General features: G+C 43.8%; 1 protein-coding gene, 1 non-coding gene and 1 pseudogene across 7 annotated transcripts in view; 2 read left to right on the top strand and 1 right to left on the bottom strand.

Moving 5' to 3' along the window:
- The window catches only part of Tpte2 (transmembrane phosphoinositide 3-phosphatase and tensin homolog 2), a 94,335-nt gene extending 76,546 nt beyond the window's left edge, over positions 1–17,789 (bottom strand). For 2 of the 6 annotated variants that reach the window (XM_017600201.3, XM_063275620.1), the window contains exons 1-6: positions 17,320–17,788; positions 16,125–16,220; positions 8,161–8,211; positions 3,269–3,325; positions 2,105–2,158; positions 415–471 (exon numbers count right to left, since the gene is read on the bottom strand). In XM_017600201.3, coding sequence (XP_017455690.2) covers positions 415–471; positions 2,105–2,158; positions 3,269–3,325; positions 8,161–8,211; positions 16,125–16,183 — 278 coding nt within the window. In that variant the 5' untranslated portion in view covers positions 16,184–16,220; positions 17,320–17,788. Of the gene's footprint in view, positions 1–414; positions 472–2,104; positions 2,159–3,268; positions 3,326–8,160; positions 8,212–16,124; positions 16,221–17,194 lie in introns of all 6 variants that reach the window. The other 4 variants (XM_039094736.2, XM_063275621.1, NM_001419184.1 and 1 more) reach the window with 4 other exon arrangements.
- Sub1-ps2 (SUB1 regulator of transcription, pseudogene 2) lies at positions 5,904–6,357 on the top strand (annotated as a pseudogene).
- Trnaa-agc82 (transfer RNA alanine (anticodon AGC) 82) lies at positions 16,838–16,910 on the top strand. The gene has a single exon. It is a non-coding gene; the product is annotated as a tRNA-Ala (tRNA).
- Positions 17,790–19,372: the final 1,583 nt, after the last annotated feature.

Below are 19,372 nucleotides of genomic sequence, written 5' to 3' on the forward strand. Positions count from 1 at the left end.
CCAGTGGGGTATTGGGTCTCTCCCCTGTGGCTACACAGTCTGAAGACAGTGATTCCTTCTCTAGCAGCCATCAACAGACAACACAGGACCTCACAGCCCTTCTTCCCCTGCCTCCCATGAATGGATGTTCTCGGGCACAAGCTCATGCAGACTCAAGGGGGGCAACGACAGCGACTGTGATGTCACCACATCATACCCTGGAGATGAGACTGCACAGCACGCACGCCCTTCCGTACATTTTCTTTCCGTGTTCTTTAAGCTTTAGGGGGTGAGAAATGTATGTCCCATCCAACTGTCATTTACAGTCAGCTTCTGTCTTTTATTGTTTCATGTTTGTCAAGTGTACATGTCATTATAGGAATGTACATGCACATGTACACATTCACATACTTATGTATATATATATTAACTCACTTTTCACTGGTGGGGTCCATGCAATTTGACGATTTCATGTCATCTTGATACGACATACTAAGGGATTATAAAAGTATAATATCACACACAAAACAAACCTTTTTTAGGTTAAAACAAAGAACAACAGTTACTATAAACATTAGCGGCTTGATCTTTAAGCATCCACACGCAGACCATCATTTGAATGGTACATGGCATTTCGATTCGAAATCTGCCTTTGTACGTTAATGCTATCTTGCCAGGTATCAGGCCTTATAAACTCAGCGATAAGGAGGCTGAGGCAGAGAGACTGCCAGGAGTTCAAGGCCAGCCTAGGAGGCGAGCACAGGGTACATGGTGATAGAGTAAGACCGTTGAAAACAAAACAACAGTGACGGAAGATTATCTCCTGGCCATGAAAACAGTGGTGCTTATAGACTTAGTTATTACCTTAGTGTGAAAGTGTAAGGGTTTTTACCAACAGAGGAATCTCTAATGGCCGAGAAGCACTTAAAAAACTGTTCAATGTCCTTAGTCATCAAGGAAGTGCAAATCAACACGATATATGCAGCCGATGTACAGCTTGGTCTTCTTATGGGTCTCCTAACAACTGGAATGGAGGCTGTCTCTGAGTCAGACTCTGGTGCCTGCCTTTGGGTCCCTTTCCCCTAGCTGGGCTGGCTTGTCTGGCCCTCAGTGGGAGAGGATGCTCTTAGTCCTGATGCAACATGCCAGAGTGGACTGGTACCCAGGGGTGGGGGCTGGGGTTCCCCTTGTCTGAGGGAGGAATGGGGGGAAGGAGTGGGAGGGTGGGGCTGGGAGAAGAGGGGAGAAAGGTGGGCTGCAATTGGGATATAAAGTGAATTAATTAATCAAACAATTGATTAATTAATTAAAAAGTTTTGCAGTGATGTTATTTCAAACTCACTTCAGTACACATCACCCTGACCTTGCCCGAGTCCTGATTCTGAATTCTCCTCATCACGTGCTCATTTTCACAGACCATGTGTGTCTTTTCTGTCTGTCGGCTCACTCTAAAATGATGGTACGTTTTGCTGGGGGCATCAGCCCAGCACAATTTTTCATGGATTAGGGACAAACTCCTTGGCCCCAAGTTTGATGGTTTCCACTGCCCTTATCCCAAGTAGGATTTTCCTCATTTTGAATGCTGTCACCAAGACTAAATTGCGATGTCCTAATCGCTGTCACTCTCTGGAGACAGTCATTGCATGAACAGTTATGGGATGAGACCATGCTAATAAGCTCAGTCTTGATCCAATATGAGTGCTGTCCATAGACAGATGAACACTTTAAAATAAGGCACCCACGCAAAGGGCGCTAAAAACAGACTGAGGCAGAGACAGAGAGGGTGAATCCACATGCCAAGGAATACTAAACCTTTCCCAGTAGTGAGAAAAAAAAAAAGAGGTCCTCAAAAAGATCGAGCCTCGAAGACCACCGAGGGGTACACGGTACACTGCTATTGTTTAACCTGCTTAGTCCAGGATGCTTTGTTACCAAAGCTAGCACTAATTAATACAACTTCCAGTCTGTTCGCACACACAGGCAGTTTCTCATGTTATCTTTTTCGTTATTCAACAAGATCCAAGCCAAGAAGCAATGTGATACGCAGAAGCCGGAAGTCCAGTACTTTAGAAAGACTACTCTAAGCTTCATACCTGTTTTCCCTGGACTCATATACGTCACTGACCTGTCAATGCTACTTCCGTTAGTGAACGTGGTTGTCTCTTCATTTCCGTCATAGCTAGAGAATTAAAATTGTACACAATCAAATGCCATTCAAACCACAGAATTACTTTTAACTACATTGTCCTACGACTCATAAATTGGTTGAAAAAGAAAGAAAGAAAGAAAGAAAGGAAGGAAGAAAGGAAGGAAGGAAGAAAGAAAGAAAGGAAGAAAGAAAGGAGGAAATTTTATGTAATAGGGGAGAGGGAGGGGTGGGAGGTGGGTTCATTAGCACTGAGGCTATGTGAAGATTCTTAGGGAAGTCCACTACTTTTTCAGCTAATTATTTTTTAAAAGAAATGGAGGTGCCGTGCATGAGTGGACAAGGCTGCTTCCAGAGCACATGGGTCATGAAACAAAAGTCTCAACACTGGGTAAGAATGGAACGCTTTAGAAGGTCTGAGGAACACCCGAAGCAACACAGGTATTGGCTTTGCTTTGGGTTTCCCAGCAGATCTGTATAGTGAAACTCTGTTGCTGAAGACGCTACATACCCCGGCTATAGGAAATCAGTCTGGTACCGCCTGGAACCTTCCTCCCTGTGAGTTATGTTTAGAGTGGAAGAAGGTTGCACGTGGAAGAAAATATGCCCATGGTCTTACTAACCAGTGCTAGGCTCTGCACATCACGATACTGACCTGCGGGCAGGTCACACACTGCAGCAACCAGGGCATGATCGTTATGGGGGTAACCGATTGCTTTCTGACTGGACTTGAGGCCAGCTCAGCAGAAGACAGCTCACACCACAAATCTGGTCCAAAGCCCATGACTGTGGAGTGCTTCCGGGATGCCAGCGGGTGGCTCGGGAGAGCTAGCTCTGGTGGAAGCAAAGCTCTGGCGTGCCTTTCTTGCCCACCTCAGTTTCTGAGTGAGATCCTTGTCGCCCTGGATCTTCGTGAACAGCACACCCAGGCACTCTAACAGTTTAACTAAGGATTTGGGTTGCCAGACTCTAGAGTTCTCAGCAGACGGTGATCAAGTGTCTTTTGCTCAGGGCCATCATTGGGTAGTTAATTCTCAGTCAGAGACACTGCACACAGATGCTCAATGGCCGCCCTGTGTGCTGTGCCTTGCCATGACTACTTCAGAATGGTTTTCCACTCAGAGGGGGGCAAAGCCAACTCACCCAATGCTGCCGTTTAGTTTAGTGGACTTCGACGTGCTCGATAACACCTTTTTGTTTCTGTGAACAAACAAACGAATATACATAAAGTCAGACGATATCAAAGAATTCATGATTTTCCCTATACGGTTCAAATATTCAAGAAATCGTGAGGCACGTGGCAGAAGCTTAAGCTGTGGCTTCAGGTTACTAGAGTAGAAACATGGGCTATTCTCAGGAATGTGTTTGTGTGCACTCCTGGGTGTGTGTGTGTGTGTGTGTGTGTGTGTGCGCTCACGTGTGTGTATGTGTGTGTATGTGTCTGCAGGTGTGTGCATATGTATGTATGTATATACATGTAGATTCATGTTTGTGTGTATGCATGTGTGTGCATGTGCACGTGTGTGTGTGCGCTCACGTGTGTGTATGTGTGTGTATGTGTCTGCAGGTGTGTGCATATGTATGTATGTATATACATGTAGATTCATGTTTGTGTGTATGCATGTGTGTGCATGTGCACGTGTGTATGTGCATGTGTGTGCGCATGCGTGCACATGTGTGTGCACATGTGTGTGCATGTGTGTGCACGTGTGTGTGCGTGTGTGTGTGTGTGTGTGTGTGTGTGTGTGTGTGAAAGAGAGAGAGCATTCATAGTGACTTGCTACTGGCACTCGTCATTAACCACAGCTTACTGCAAAAAAGAAGCCCCTTTGGCTGAGACACACGCTTTTACTAGAAACAGAAGGGCAGAGCAATACAGGATCAACAATAAACATTAAATGTCCTCCACACGTTTTCTCCCATTTTGGTCAGCAGGCCGCTGCGGGACGAAGAGTAGTCTGGAGAGACCAGAATGGAGGACAGGAAGGACAGCGAATACCGCCTACTTCCATCTCTACTCAGTGTGGCTACTGCAAGACCTCGGTAGGAAGTGCTCCCGCAGGTCAGTGGCTGACAGGAAGGAATGGATATGGGATGGAAGGAAGGCTGAGAGGTTCCGGGGGAGAGCGAGGGAGACCCCCTGTGTGAAATTCTTCAGCAATAAGAAGTAAATAGTGAATAAAGCACAGCATATGAAAGCCTCAGAAATGATGCTATTAAATAAATAAGTGACCGATGATTTAAAATTGCCACGCGGCAACCATGCAAACTGACTCACGTTTAAGTTTTTGCAGTGTACACATATTCTTATTAAAGCAATACAGCTCCTACAGAGCCGTGTATAATTATGGGCTCCTATCAAAACGACAAAGTAGAACAACATGCCGTGTGCGCTGTCCCAAGCCACAGAAACGATGTCGTGGCACATGACAATCAAGTGTTATGGCTGCTGTGAGCTGGCAACAAAACTTCATGCTGTTTCCCTTGATCCACACAGATCAAAGCACTCCACACTGCAAACAGGTTAGGGGGATGCCTCTCAAAAGGGGTGGACGAAGTCATCGGCCTCAGATGCTCCGCATTCATTTCTTTAAAGTCTTTACTTATTCATATTACGTGTGGCTGTGAGCATGCCACGCCACAGCGTGCGTGTAGAGATGGGAGGACAGCATGTGAGAGCGGACTCTCTCCACAGTCCATCCTGTGGATGACTGGAAACAAACTCAGATCATCAGGCTAGGGGCAAAAGCACCACTAGCCACCGATCCATCTCGCTGGCCCTAGGTGCTACTTCTTTTTAATTTTAAAATTCCTACTTTCATGAACTAGTTACTTTTTACCTATTCTACATTATTTTGTCACTGTCTTTTTTACAGATATTTGATGTATTAGCTATTTTCGTTTGTAACTGTGTTTTCATATCTAATTGGTTCATATATTATGGTTGTTTCTATTGCTTTTCTTCTTTCTGGGAGGGGTCAGGACCAGATACCAGTGCTCTGAGCATTTGAGTATGTGTTTTGTTACTGAGATATACTCCCATCCCTGTTTTGAGAAAGCATATCTCAATCCGGCTGTGATACAGCACTGACTGAACTGGGAAAACACTTCAAACCTTAAATAATAAGGCAGATGGGGAGCTGGAGAGGCGGCTCAGTGGTTAAGAGCATGGAATACTCTTCCCGAGGTGCTGAGTTCAATTCCCAATAACTATATGGTGGTTCACAACCATCTGTAATGGGATCTGATGCCCTCTTCTGGTGTGTCTGAAGACAGCTACAGTGTATTCATTCATTCATTTAATTAATTAAGTAATCAATTAATAATTCTTTTAAAAAAGAATAAGGTAGATAAAAGCATTCACTCCTCTACTCTGCCTCAAATAGGCAGGCATAAAGAACGAAGACCTGAAGAGCCAGGTTCCGTTTTATCTCACGGCAGCAGAGAATACACAACTTCTACTTGTACCACATCAGCACGGGCCCTAAACACAGGTAACTCCCATAACTTTCCAGACTGCACATTGCTGAAAGTCTGGAGAAATGAACACAGCATGCACACCCCATATGTACAGCTGTTTATCAACATCTGCTTCAACGCCAGAGAGTCCCCACTCGTGATCTAAGAGAAAATGGGTCCCGTAGGCTCCAGCACAGCTACACTGCATCAAAGCCACTGGTCATTGGGCAGGAACCTATAACGAAACTATACTAAGAGTTCATTTGGAATTAAACTCAACCCCATAAATTGATTCCCTTGGCATTCCAAGGGAAGACTGCTTCATAAGAAAGACCTTAAGGCAGTCCGGAGCAATCGAGCGAGCTAGAGGCTGTTGGATGGCTGGAGCGGGGCAATGCCTAAATCAAAGGAACTTGTTTCTTCGAGCTCTTCAGGCAGTGATTCTGACAGCGAAGTTGAAAAAAAGTTAAAGAGGAAAAAGCAAGTTGTTCCAGAGAAACCTGTGAAGAAGCAAAAGCCTGGTGAGACATAGAGCTCTGGCGTCCTCTGAGCAGAGTAGCAGCAGCAGAGATGATAATGTTCCTGATTGGAAAGGTGAGATATGTCAGTGTTCGGGACTTTAAAGGAAAAATTCTAATTGGTATTAGAGAATACTGGATGGACTCAGATGGTGAAATGAAACCAGGGAGAAAGGGGTTTCTTTAAACATGGAACAATGGAGCCAGCTGAAGGAACAGATCTCTGACATAGATGATGCAGTCAGAAAGACGTAGTCTGAGCCAATCAAGCCTGTACTGTCGTAGCCATTTTACTCTGTCTTTTCACATTGACTTTTGTTTTCTAAATGTTGTTTTCCATGCTGTTGTATATTTGGATTGCAGAACAATTTGTAAGACAAATACTTTTTTTTAATGGGCATTATTAAAATGTTCTAAGTGAAGCTAATTGTCAACTTTATTAAAGAGGATTGCTTTGTGGCCCCTACCTAGTGTAAAATAAAGTCAGGTCATTACAATCTTAAAAAAAAAAGACCTTAAGAATACACAAACCTCAACATAGAAACAAGAAGTTTCAAAACCCAGGCGCTGTGGTTGAGCACTGTTTTGCAGTCAATTGAAACAGTGCCTAAGTGATAGAAAGATATGTAACAAGTCAGAGTTACTTCCTAGATCTATGTTTTTATCAAAGTTCAGATTAGTTATAATTAATCTGCTATTTATAAACATATTGATTTTTTTATTTTATTTTAGATGGATACACTGTAGCTGTCTCCAGAGGCACCAGAAGCGGGCATCAGATCTCATTATAGATGGTCATGAGCCACCATGTGGTTGCTGGGAATTGAACTCAGGACCTCTAGAAGAGCAGTCAGTGCTCTTAACCACTGAGCCATCTCTCCAGCCCCAATGTATTGATTCTTAAAATCAAGGTAAATCAGTTATTTGAGATTTAATGTTCTATTTCTTGCAAATGATGCTTTTTACGATCATAATAATATTCAAGTCCTACTAAAATATTGTGATTCAAGGTTAAGAACAATTATATACTACGAACCAGACACCTAGGGAACAGCCCTTTACGGTGCGGCTTTAGTCCATCCCTCTAGTCCCATCCAGTGTCTTGCTCCTCAGTCCTCCCATCTCTTCTTACTCTTACCCACTGTGACTTTCTGCCCTGCCCCTTGAGTAAGGGATAGTGGCGCCAGGCCTGATCTCGGGTTCGGTGCAATTTGATGTTTTGAGGTTGGGGCCACCCCTACTCGCCCTAGTGGCAGAGCTCTGGAAGCTGAGGCACTTTCAGATCCCATTATGCCCCTCCCTCTTCTGCTGGGAGTCTCTTCTACCTTTCTCTCCCATCCCTTCTATGTCTCAAGCTGTGTTTTCTTCTCTTTCTGGGCTACTCGAACTCAGGGTCGTATGCAGGGATTCTGAGAGCGTCCTAAAACTTCTGATTGCTATTTATTAAGAGTTAAAAACCAATTATCATAAATTTCCCCCTGATGATCAGCTTTTTAAAAAATTTGCTCCTAAGAAAGAGAGAGGGAGGGGGGAGGGAGGAAGAAAGGGAGGGAGGGGGAGAGAGACAGAGAGAGAGAGAGAGAGAGAGAGAGAGAGAGAGAGAGAGAGAGAGAGGAGAGGGGAGAGGGGAGAGGGGAGAGGGGAGAGGGGAGAGGGGAGAGGGGAGAGGGGAGAGGGGAGAGGGGAGAGGGGAGAGGGGAGAGGGGAGAGGGGAGAGGGGAGAGGGGAGAGGGGAGAGGGGAGAGGGGAGAGGGGAGAGGGGAGAGGGGAGAGGGGAGAGGGGAGAGGGGAGAGGGGAGAGGGGAGAGGGGAGAGGGGAGAGGGGAGAGGGGAGAGGGGAGAGGGGAGAGGGGAGAGGGGAGAGGGGAGAGGGGAGAGGGGAGAGAGGAGAGAGGAGAGAGGAGAGAGAGAGAGAGAGAGAGAGAGAGAGAGAGAGAGAGAGAGAGAAGAAAGTTACATCTGGTGCTTTTTGTTTCTAAAAAAAAAAAAAAAAATACCAATTCATGCTATTTATGTTCCCAAAATGCATTGTAACTCAGACTGGTCTTGCCAACTCACGCATTGCGTCTTCTTCTGGAGAGCTGAGAATACACCCTGGAACTTGCAGGCCTGCCAAGAAGGAAAGAACACAGGCGAAAATCAAGTCAAATATTTTACAAGGCAATCGCATTTTCCTCCTTTAGGATTTCAGGGAACAAAAAGTAAAAGTCACAAGGAATTGTGAAAGAACCGAAGGAAGAGATTCAGAATTCAGAATCGGGAACCCCGCAGCAGCAACCCCTGTGTGTTGCGCGCATGTGCAGATCACTGAAAAGGGGATAGGGAATCTAAAGATAACAACTGTGGTTTCCCTTTTTGTTCCCCGTTGGTACATCATTTGAGAAACTCTAGATCAGCTTAGTAAAGGCAAGATAGACCCATGCGTGTAGCGATAAGGAGATGTACCCATGAAATGCTGATGGAGAAAAATAGAGAAAGAAAATGCTAGAACAGCAAACTTCATACTATGGAGGGCAGTTCCTGGTCACTTTTGTAGGAAAAAAAGATGGAAAAAAAGATACTAAATTATGTTTAAAAACTTTTGTCTGGGCAGAAGATGTAGCCCAATGGTAGAACACAATCAAAGCGTCCCACTATCAAAAGCTGGTTTAGGGTGGTATAATCTTACACAAACAGTCTCACCTCTGTAGATTTTGACACACAGAAGATACATCTTTCAATGGTCAAATTAGTAAGATCATGCCGACCATTCATCATTTCTTTTCTTTTTTTTTTTTTTTGGTTCTTTTTTTCGGAGCTGGGGACCGAACCCAGGGCCTTGCGCTTCCTAGGCAAGCGCTCTACCACTGAGCTAAATCCCCAACCCCACCATTCGTCATTTCACAAGTACACCTGAGTTTTAGACATCTTGCCTTCTAGTATGTTTTGCCACATCATAAGCATGGTGGCCCGTGCCTGCAATCCTAGCTCCTGGGGGACTGAGTCCGGAGGACCTTGAGTTAAAAGTCAAAAAGTACACATGGACAGACCCATGGCTCCAGCTGCATATGTAGCAGAGGATGGCCTTGTTGGGCACCAATGGGAGGAGAAGCCCTTGGTCCTGCCAAGGCTGGACCCCCCCCAGTGTAGGGGAATATCAGGGCAGGGAGGAGGGAAGGTGTGGGTGGTTGGGAAGGGGGAACACCCTTATAGAAGAAGGGGGAGGGGGCTTATGGATGGAAAACCTGGAAAGGAAATAACATTTGAAATGTAAATTTTAAAAATCCAATAAAAAAAGTCAATCTGGCTAGTTGTGGAAGCCCTGTCTCCAACGCACATGTACTATTTTGCAACAAGAAAAGCTGATATATATTTTGAAATTAAAAACATCAAATAATTTCTCTTTATGATAATCTGAGAAATCAGGCACTCCTTTACATGAGAAAAAGAGTCTAACATGAGGGGTTCCATTCCATACCCCAGAAACAGACTAGAAACACATATTTTAAGAAATAACAAGGCTATGACGGTGCACACCTGATCCCAAGACTGATCCTAGAACTTGTGGGGTAGGGGTGGTAGGAAGGTCCAGAGTTCGGATTCATATTTGGCCACTTATCAACATGGAGCTGAGCCTAAACTACACAAGACCCTATCTCAGAAAACATAACCAGAAACAAAACAAAAGAAGAAAAGAAACCAATAATAGAAATGAACAAAGACAATACCAAGGAGAGCCATGCCGGGACACCAGGCAATCTGAGGGCAAGCAGAGACCAATATTCTCAAGTTCTCACCCTGATTGAAGACCATGAGAGCCTTTCTCAGACACCAGCAGAGACTGCTCAGGTGGGATTAGGGTAGAGTAGACAAGCCTACACGTCAGAGAAGGGCCAAGACCAGGCACTGGGTCTTCATTCTCTTAGCCCCGCCATCTTGAAAGCCCAGGTGACCACCTCTGAAGATTATCTCCTCCAATGCTGCTATTCCCAGGAGCTTAAAAGGGACCTGACCCCAGCAGTTGTCAGCTTGCAGTATCTCCTAGGTTCTGGAACCCTCTGCCCCCTAATTCTCCTCATGCTAAACTGAATTAAAGAAAGGCGTGGCTTCAGTCTTGGCTTTCGACAAGGGCGACTTTGTAATTCCTCACCTAAATCAAGACATTTTCATACCATAGCTGCAAACTGTGAACATCCCAGGCAGACACCTTCAGCTCCTCCCCAGTATAGGTCACCAGACAGAGCAATCAGCAGTTCAAAGGAATATGGACTTACAAGTCAAAGTAATCAGGTACTAGAGAAGTATAACTAACTACTGAGACGAAATACAGCACTTGGAACAATATATAAAGAAACAAAAATTTTAATAAATATGAAAAATACACTTAAGTATGAGAAACTAGAAAGGTATGGGGGTGATAGGAAGGCTCTGTGGTGTGCTAAATGCCACAGAGGTGTGACATCTTAAGTTCAATCCTCAGAACTCCTAAGGTGGAAAATAAGAACTGACTCAACCAGGCCGTCTTCTGACCTTCCCGCATATTCTGTGACATATGTTCATGCTCTACTGCCTGGTGTGTGTGTGTGACCCACACATGCACACCTAATTATCTTTCAAAGATGTTGGAATAAGTGTTGTATGGCAGCGAATTGTGAGAGCTATTATAACAACAACCAGACTGGTAGGATACGTCCATGAGTAAAACACTGGCATAAATGTTATGAAAGTAAACAACTTACTTCTCATTGGTCCACAGGAGGGAAATGTGGAACTGTAATTTTGATCAAGAACACACAGCTTGGGAGCTCGTGTACCCTACAGGTAAACTTACTAGCATAATTTTGCTAAATGGACAAAGTATCGGCTGCCTTTTACTATGTTTCTCTGTATCCATAGGTTATAGCAACACTCGGTCCTCAATAGAGAAACTTCTGTGTGCAGTGGGTGGTGATCAACACAGAGATTCACAACTGCTCCAAGTTCAAATCAGGTTTTTTGGTTGCAAAAATACTAATGTGCATTTTCAGTAATGTCTTAGTCAGGGTTCCTACTCCTGCACAAAACGTCATGACTGAGAAGCAAGTTGGGGAGGAAAGGGTTTATTCAGCTTACACTTCCACATTGCTGTTCATCCCCAAAGGAAGTCAGGACTGGAACTCACACAGGGCAAAAACTTGGAGGCAGGAGCTGATGCAGAGGCCATGGAGGGATGCTGCTTACTGAATTTCTTCCCCTGGCTTGCTCAGCTTGCTTTCTTATAAAACCCAGGACTACCAGCCCAGGGATGGCTCCGCCCACAATGGGCTTGGACCTCCCCATTGATCACTAATTGAAAAAATGCCTTACAGCTGGATCTCAGGGAGGCATTTCCTCAAGGGTGGCTCCTTTCTCTGTGATAACTCCAGCTTGTGTCAAGTAGACACACAAAACCAGCCAGTGCAAACAGCATCAGCACCACTCTGAGAGTGAGTCTAGTCTTTTCAACTTTGTGCTCTGGTTGTGTCTAAAGAGTCATGACAACAACTAAGAAAATGAGTGCAGAGATTTTGAAGCAAATTTTTCTATTTTTAAAATTGTTTATTTTATGTATGTGAGTGCACTATAGCTGTCTTCAGACACACCAGAAGAGGGGGCATCAGATCCTATTACAGATGGTTATGAGCCACCATGTGGTTTCCAGGAATTGAATTCAGAGCCTCTGGAAGAGCAGTCAGTTGGTGCTCTTAACCACTGAGCCATCTCTCCAGCCCACAAATAGATATTTTAATGTCTTAATTTAGCTCTTAATTATTCTGTACTTCTAAGGAATCTAAAACTAGACTTTAGACATTCTATCTGTTCTCCCTGTATTAAATAAAAATTCCAGAATTTTTATTTCCTATTGTTTTCACATCTGCCTTTTCAACAATTTTTTCATTAGTTTTTTTCCCTTACATACCATACATGGCAGTGAACTTCAAGTATCCACTAGTTCAACTTCACAAGAAACATTTTCTCCCTCACATATCTTAAACAAACATCCTAGCATGCTCATGCAGTGAAATCAGTCAGAAACAAAGAATCAACAAAACCAAGAGGTTGTTCTTTGAGAAAGTCAAGATAGGTAAACCCTTAGTCAAAATAATCAGGAGACAGAGAAATAGTATCCAAATTAACAAAATAAGTAATGAAAAGGGAGACACAATAATGGACACTGAGGAAATTCAAAGAATCATTAGGTCTTAGTTCAAAAGCCTATACACTATAAAATTGGAAAATCTAAATAAAATGGATAATTTTTCTAGACAGATACAAAAGTTAAATCAAGATCAGATAAACTGTTTAAGTAGTCCTATAACCATAAAGAAATGCAGTCATTAAAAGTCTCCCAACCACAAAAAGCCTAGGGCCAGATGGTTTTAGCAAAGAATTCTAACGGATTTTCAAAGAAGAGCTAATACCAAAATTCTTCAAACTATTCCACAAAATAGAAACAGAAGAAACATTGCCAGACTCATTCTGTGAGGCCACAGTCACCGTGATACCTAAACCACACAGGGACTCAACAAAGAGAATCTCAGACCAAATTCGTTTATGAACCTTGATGCAAAACTACTCAATTCCCACTAACAGGATCCAAGAACACATCAAAAACATTATCCACCATGATCAAATAAGCGTCATTCCTGGGATGTAGGGATGAAAGTGAAAATCCATCAACGTAATCCACCATATAACCAAACTGAAAGAAAAAAAAAAAGTCTAACGCCACTTCATGTTAAAAGTCTTAGAGAGATCAAGGATACAAGGTATATAGAAAACATAATAAAAGCAATATACAGCAAGCCAAAAGCCACCATCAAATTAAATGGAGAGAAGGTTAAAGTAATTCTACTAAAATCAGGGACAAGACAAGGCTACCCACTCTCTCACTATCTATTCAACATAATACTTGAAGTTCTAGCTGGAGCAATAAGACACCTAAAGGAGATCAAAGGATAAAAAAAAATAGGAAAGGAAGAAGGCAAAGTATCTCTCTTCACATACGCTATGATAGGATACAAAAGCGACCCAAAAATTCTGCCGGAGACAGCCGGCAAATACCTTCAAAGTAGCTGTACACAAAATTAACTCAATTATTAATCTTTTAATAACCAATAACCAAGCCTAGAAAGAAATAAGGAAACCAACACATTTTTACAACAGCCACAAATAATATAAAATATCCTGTTGAAACTCTAACCAAGCAAGTGAAAGACCTGTATGACAAGAACTTCGAGTCTCTGAGGAAAGAAAATGAGAAAGATATTAAAAGATGGAAAGATCTCCAATGCTCATGGATTGGTGGGATTAACACTGAAAAAAAATGGCCATCTTACCAAAAGCAATCTTCAGATTCAATGCATTTCCCATCGAATTTACAACGCAATTCTTTACAGACCTTGAAAGAACAATTTTCAACTTCATATAAAAAACAAAAAAAAAACCAAAAACAAAACCCAACCTAGGATGGTTAAACGATCCTGTACAGCAGTAGAGGTCCTGGAGGTTTTACCATCCCTGACTTCAAACTATACTGCAGAACAACAGTAATACAACCTGAATGGTATGGGAACAACAACATACAGGTTGATCAATGGAGTCAAACTGAAGACCCATACAGAAACCCACATACCTCGGATGCTTGATTTTTGACAAAGCCGCCAAAACCATACAATGGAAAAGAAAAGAGAAGGAAAGGAAAGGAAAGGGAGAGGAGGGGAGGGGAGGGAAGGGAAGGGAAGGGGAGGGGAGGGAAGGGAAGGAAAGGAAGCCCCTTCAACAAATGGTGTTCGTATGTGCTCATATAAGTAAAAAAACAAATGATGTTCGTCTAACTGGATAATTACATGTAAAAGAATGCAAATCTCTATCACCCATCTCTATCACCCTGCACAAAACTCAAGTCCAAGTAGATCAAAGACCTAAACATAGAACTGGACACACTAAATCTAATAGAAGAGAAAGTGGGGAACTGCCTTGAACATGTTGATACAGGAAACAAATTCTAGAATACCAACAGCTCAGGCACTATGATCAACAATTAATAACTGGGACCTCATGAAACCGAAAAGCTTTTGCAAGGTGAGGGACACCATCTATAGGACAAAACGGCAGCCTAGAAAATGGGAAAAGATCTTCACCAACCCTACATCTGGTAGAGGACTAATATCCCAACTATATAAAGAACTTAAAAAAATTGGACACCAACAAACCAAATAACCAAATTTTAAAATGGGGTACAAAGCTAAACAGAGAATCCTCAACAGTGGAATCTCTGATGGCCCAGAAGCACTTAAAGACATGTTCAGGTCCTTAGCCATCAAGGGAAATGCAAATCAAAATGACTCTGAGATTCCACCCTACATCTGTTAAAATGGCTAAGATCAAAATTTTTTTTAAAAATAGCACATGCTGGTGAGGATGTGGAGCAAGGGGGACACTCCTCACTGCTGGTGGGAGTACAAACTTGTACAACCACTTTGGAAAATCAATTTGGTAGTTTCTCAGAAAACTGGGAACAGTTTTACCTCGAGACCCAGCTGCACTATGCCTGGGAATACAGTCAAAAGAAGGTCCACCATCCCACAAGACTATCCTCAACTATGTCGGTTCCAGCCTCATTAGTAACAGCCGGAAGCTGGGACCAACCTAGGTGTTCCTCAGCTGAAGAATGGATAAAGAAAACATGGGGCATCTACACAATGGAGTACTAGTCACCGATTAAAAATGAATGCATCATGAAATTGGTAGGCAAATGGATAGAACTAAAAAAGATCATGCTGAGTGAGGTAAGCCAATCACAGAAAGACACCCATAAGTGGACGTTAGTCATAAAATACAGGATAACCATGCTACAATCCACAGACCCAAAGAAACCAAGTACTAAAGAGGGGCCGGGCAGATTTGTGAATCTCACTCAGAAGGGGAAACAGTTATAGGAGGTGGATGGATGGGAACTGGATGGAACAGGAGGGGAGGAGGGGAGCAGGGATGGGGACCAGATGTGGGGAGAGATGGGGCAGAAGAGGCTGGGAGTGAGAACAGAAATCAGTGAGGGGTGTCTCTGGGACTACCTGGGGGTGGGGAAAGCCCCAGGGAGGCTATGGTTAGGTGGCCCTAGTTAAGACTTCTACCAGTGAGAAACTGAAGTGGCCGCCTCCTGTAGGCAGGAAGAACTTCCGGTGCAGGGAGAAGGATGTCAACTGACCCACAAAACCTTCATCCCAAAATCTGTCCTACCTAAAAGATGTGCAGGGATAAAGACAGACCAGAGATTGAGGGAGTGGCTAACCAATGATTGGCCCAACTCGAGACCCACCCCATGGGAGAGAGCCAACCCCTGACACTATTAATGACACTCTGCTATGCTTGCAGACAGGAGCCTAGCATAACTGTCTTCTGAGAGGCTTCGTCCAGTGGTATATGGAGAGATGCAAAGACCCACAGCCAAGCATCAGGTGATGCTCAGGGAGTCTTGTGGGAAAGTTGGCATAGAAGTAAGCAAGCTGGTGGGGTCAAGGACACCACAGGAAGGTCATAGAGTCAACTAACCTGGGCTCGTGGAGGCTCAGTGAGACTAAACAACCAACCAAATAGCATGCAGGAACTGGACCTAAACCTCCTACACATGTGTAGCAGATGTGCAGCTTGGTCTTCGTGTGGGTTCCTTAACAACTGGAGCAGGTGCCTTCTCTGACTTTGTTGCCTGCCATTGGATCCCCTTCCCCCATGTGAACTGTCTCTTTAGGGGAGAATGCACTTGGTCCTGCTGCCACTGGACATCCCAGGACTCGGTGGTAGCCAAGGGGTGGGGCTTCCCTTTCTCTGAGGAGAAGGGAAAGGGCGGAATGGGTTTATAAGGGTGGGACTGGGAGGAGAGGAGGGGTGGGGGCTGCAGTCGGGATGTGAATGAATGAATGAATGAATGAATGAGTGAGTGAGTGAATGAATGCAGGTGCACACATGTTCCCAATTCTGTTTACCCAGCCTGACACACAGTGCGTTTGGGTGGAGTCACTTACCCATCGTATCCGTAGTGCTCCATCCAGAGATACAAATGGCTCTTTTTGACTCCCTGCATGGTATTGCCTTGTGATTAAACTCAATTTACAATTAATCTAAAAAGAAAAGGAAATGACACACATGAATCTTATATTCAATGTATTAAAAAGTACATCTTATATTACTGATGTGAAGATGAAATTTACACGTCCAATTCCTAAAGTCTTGGAGTCTTAAGACTCTTAAATTTTCAATATGTACAAATCTGTCATCCTGGTGAGGCAGGAGTTCTGCTCATGTTTGGTCTTTCAATTCCAGAATTGTCGAATGTTCTACATTTTCACTTTAGTTTAAGTACAGGACACTTTAGAGATTATACACTTGGTACATGGGACAAGAAAGTGCAACAAAATCTTTTTTTTTCTTTTGTTATGTCTGTTGTGGTTTTGACAAGGTGTTTTGTAGCCATAGCTGAACTGGAAGTCCAGATCTTCCTGCCTCACCCTTCTGAGTATTAGGTTAGTGGCTGCCCGCCTGGCTTCCAACCACTTCTAGACCAACATGGTAAATTACATTATTTTCATCCTGAAACAGTCTAGTCAAAGAATAGTCAAGGTCAGAGAAAGAGAGACATGCTCCAGGGTTTACACGTGGATTTACGCTATGCCAGAAAACTTCAAGTCATTAGAAAATTGATATTGCCAAGTTAATAATAAGAGGGTATCTGTGGGGGTTGGGGATTTGGCTCAGTGGTAGAGCGCTTGCCTAGCAAGCACAAGGCCCTGGGTTCGATCCCCAGCTCCAAAAAAAAAAAAAAAAAAAAAAAAAAAGAGGGTATCTGCGGATACAGCCAACAATTTTGAAACATAAGAATAAACAGATCAATTTTACAAAGATGCTGGCTTTGACTTGGGGACTGCAGCAGAAGCAGCTGTGACTTCTATACCTTCCAGGAGCAGCAGGCGGAGACAGAAGTAGAATCTATCACCACTCAGACAGTGCCTAGAGCAGCACAGTTGTGAATTAGGGCGAGCCAGGCAAAGGCAGATTTCTAGGGGTCCGACCCCCAGCAAGTCCTGCACCCCATTACCTGAAGGCACTGCTTTTTCTCTGCGCTGCTGGGGCTCAGAATGAGTGACTGCTGCAGTGAGACCCTGCAGCAGGGCTGGGCAGAGGAACCCACAGGGCCTAGTTAGTGTCTTACGGCTTAGCTACCTCTTGACTGAAGCGGGAGCTGAGTTCACTCCAGTTCCTGCCACCAGTCTTCTCTCCCGCTGCCCTTCAGAATAACAGCTTTTCTTTTTCTCCATTCTCTTTTCATATTAATTTCCTCCCAAATCAACGAAATCAGTCAATTCATGGCCAGAAACAAGGGTAGTACCACATCTGCCAGTCTAAAAGTTCCCGTGTCCAGGGTGGAGGCTCTGGGTGTTCCTCCGAGAAGCAAGAGGCATATCTGTGTTCTCCCCAGATGAGCGCAAGGCAAACCTTCCTGTTCAAGTATCCCTAACAACCCCCAGGAAACCCTCTTTGCTCCCCAGCCTCGCCCAACAGAACTTCCCCTAAAACGTTCACTTTTAAAATTCTCCTAGTGAGAATGAGATAACACGGATCCAGCAAGTGGAATGGAAAATCCTTGCTCAGACCCTCACCCCAAGGTCTTTATCTGTTGCTAAGAAACAAGTCAATATGTAAATAGAAATCCATGCTATGGCAACCATAAGCCAAAGATTCTGTCAGTCTTGAGATTGCTGTGGACTGGGAAATAAAACGAGTTTGATTCCATACGGCAGGAAATTAGCAACAGATGCTGTTTTTAAAAGAGTGCAGGCAAAGGGGTTACGGACTTCATGAGATCAAAGAACCCGGGGTGGAATCTCTGAGCAGTAGTTGCAGGGCGTCTGTCTTTATTTTTGAATCTAAGAGAGAGGATGTTTCTGTTTGTGGTGACGTGAATGAGAATGGCTCCCTGTAGACTCATATACTTAAACACTTGGTCACTCTGGTGGAACCGTTTGAGAAGGATTAAGAGGTGTGGCCTTGTTAGGGGAGGTGTGTCACTGAGGATGGGCTTAGAGTCTTCAAAGGACTCACATCTTCTCTGCCTCGTGATTGTGGATGAAGATGTAAGATCTCAGCTGTTCACACCACCACACCATTGCTCTATCATTATGGATTGATTCACGACTTCTGAAACCATAACTGCCATACTGAAAGCTTTCTTTTATGCGTTGCTCTGGTCACGGCAACTGAAGATTCACAGAGACACACTATTTAACGAAAGCTTTGAGGCCAACAAATCCATGAAATAAAAGTTTATTAAGCAGTTACAGATGCTGGCCTACACTAAAAGGACTGATCTGGACACAAAGTCACAGAACCACTAGCAGCAAGGCCACTAAGAAATATCCCCAGCAGATAGAGCTAAAGATTCATGGGGCTGATAGGATGGCACAGCAGATAAAGGTGTTTGTCACGAAGCATCGACTACCTGAGTTCAATCCCAAGGACCCACAAAAGGAGAGAACCAACTCTCACAAGTTGTCCTCTGACCTCCACGTGTACACCATGACACGCGCATGCGCGCACACACACACACACACACACACACACACACACACACACAATTTAAAAACGTGAAGCTATCTCATTTTGTTGATATTTTATTCATGGACAGCATCTTTACGTCATTGCCACTCTACCCTCTCCCCTCTTCAACTCCTCTCATGCCGGACCACACCCATGCAGGCATGCACAAGCACACGCTAAGTCCATTTTGTGTTGCTCATATGTATCCGTGTTTAGAGCTGATAATGGGATTGGATAACTTATCAGAGATTTACCCGTAGAGAGATACTGATTCTTCCTCTCTTGGTAGCTATTAATCCCTTCCCTCATCCACATTGTCACGTCCACCATGTTGCCGTGGTGTGTGGGTCTTGTTTAAGAGTGAGGTTAAATATTCAGAGTGCGTCTTGTTTAAGAGTGAGGTTAAATATTCAGAGTGTGTCTCCCTATCACATGTAGAAGACAGTATCTTGTAGCAGATAACTTGGACTTCTGGCTTTTACAATCTGTCCAGGTCCCTTCCTTGAAGTTTCCCAAGCCTTGTGCTGTGGGCATTATCAACTGGGGATGAGAACTGAGAATCCCATGGTTGGTCGGTTTTTTTTTTTACATTTTGACCAGGTATGAGTAGTCTCTGTGTGCTGCAAAGAGAGGTTTCTTTAATAAGGAGCAAGAACTACACTTACCTGTGGATATAAGG

The sequence above is a fragment of the Rattus norvegicus genome, chromosome 16 (genome assembly GCF_036323735.1).
Source record: "Rattus norvegicus strain BN/NHsdMcwi chromosome 16, GRCr8, whole genome shotgun sequence".
Taxonomy (NCBI): Eukaryota; Metazoa; Chordata; class Mammalia; order Rodentia; family Muridae; genus Rattus; species Rattus norvegicus.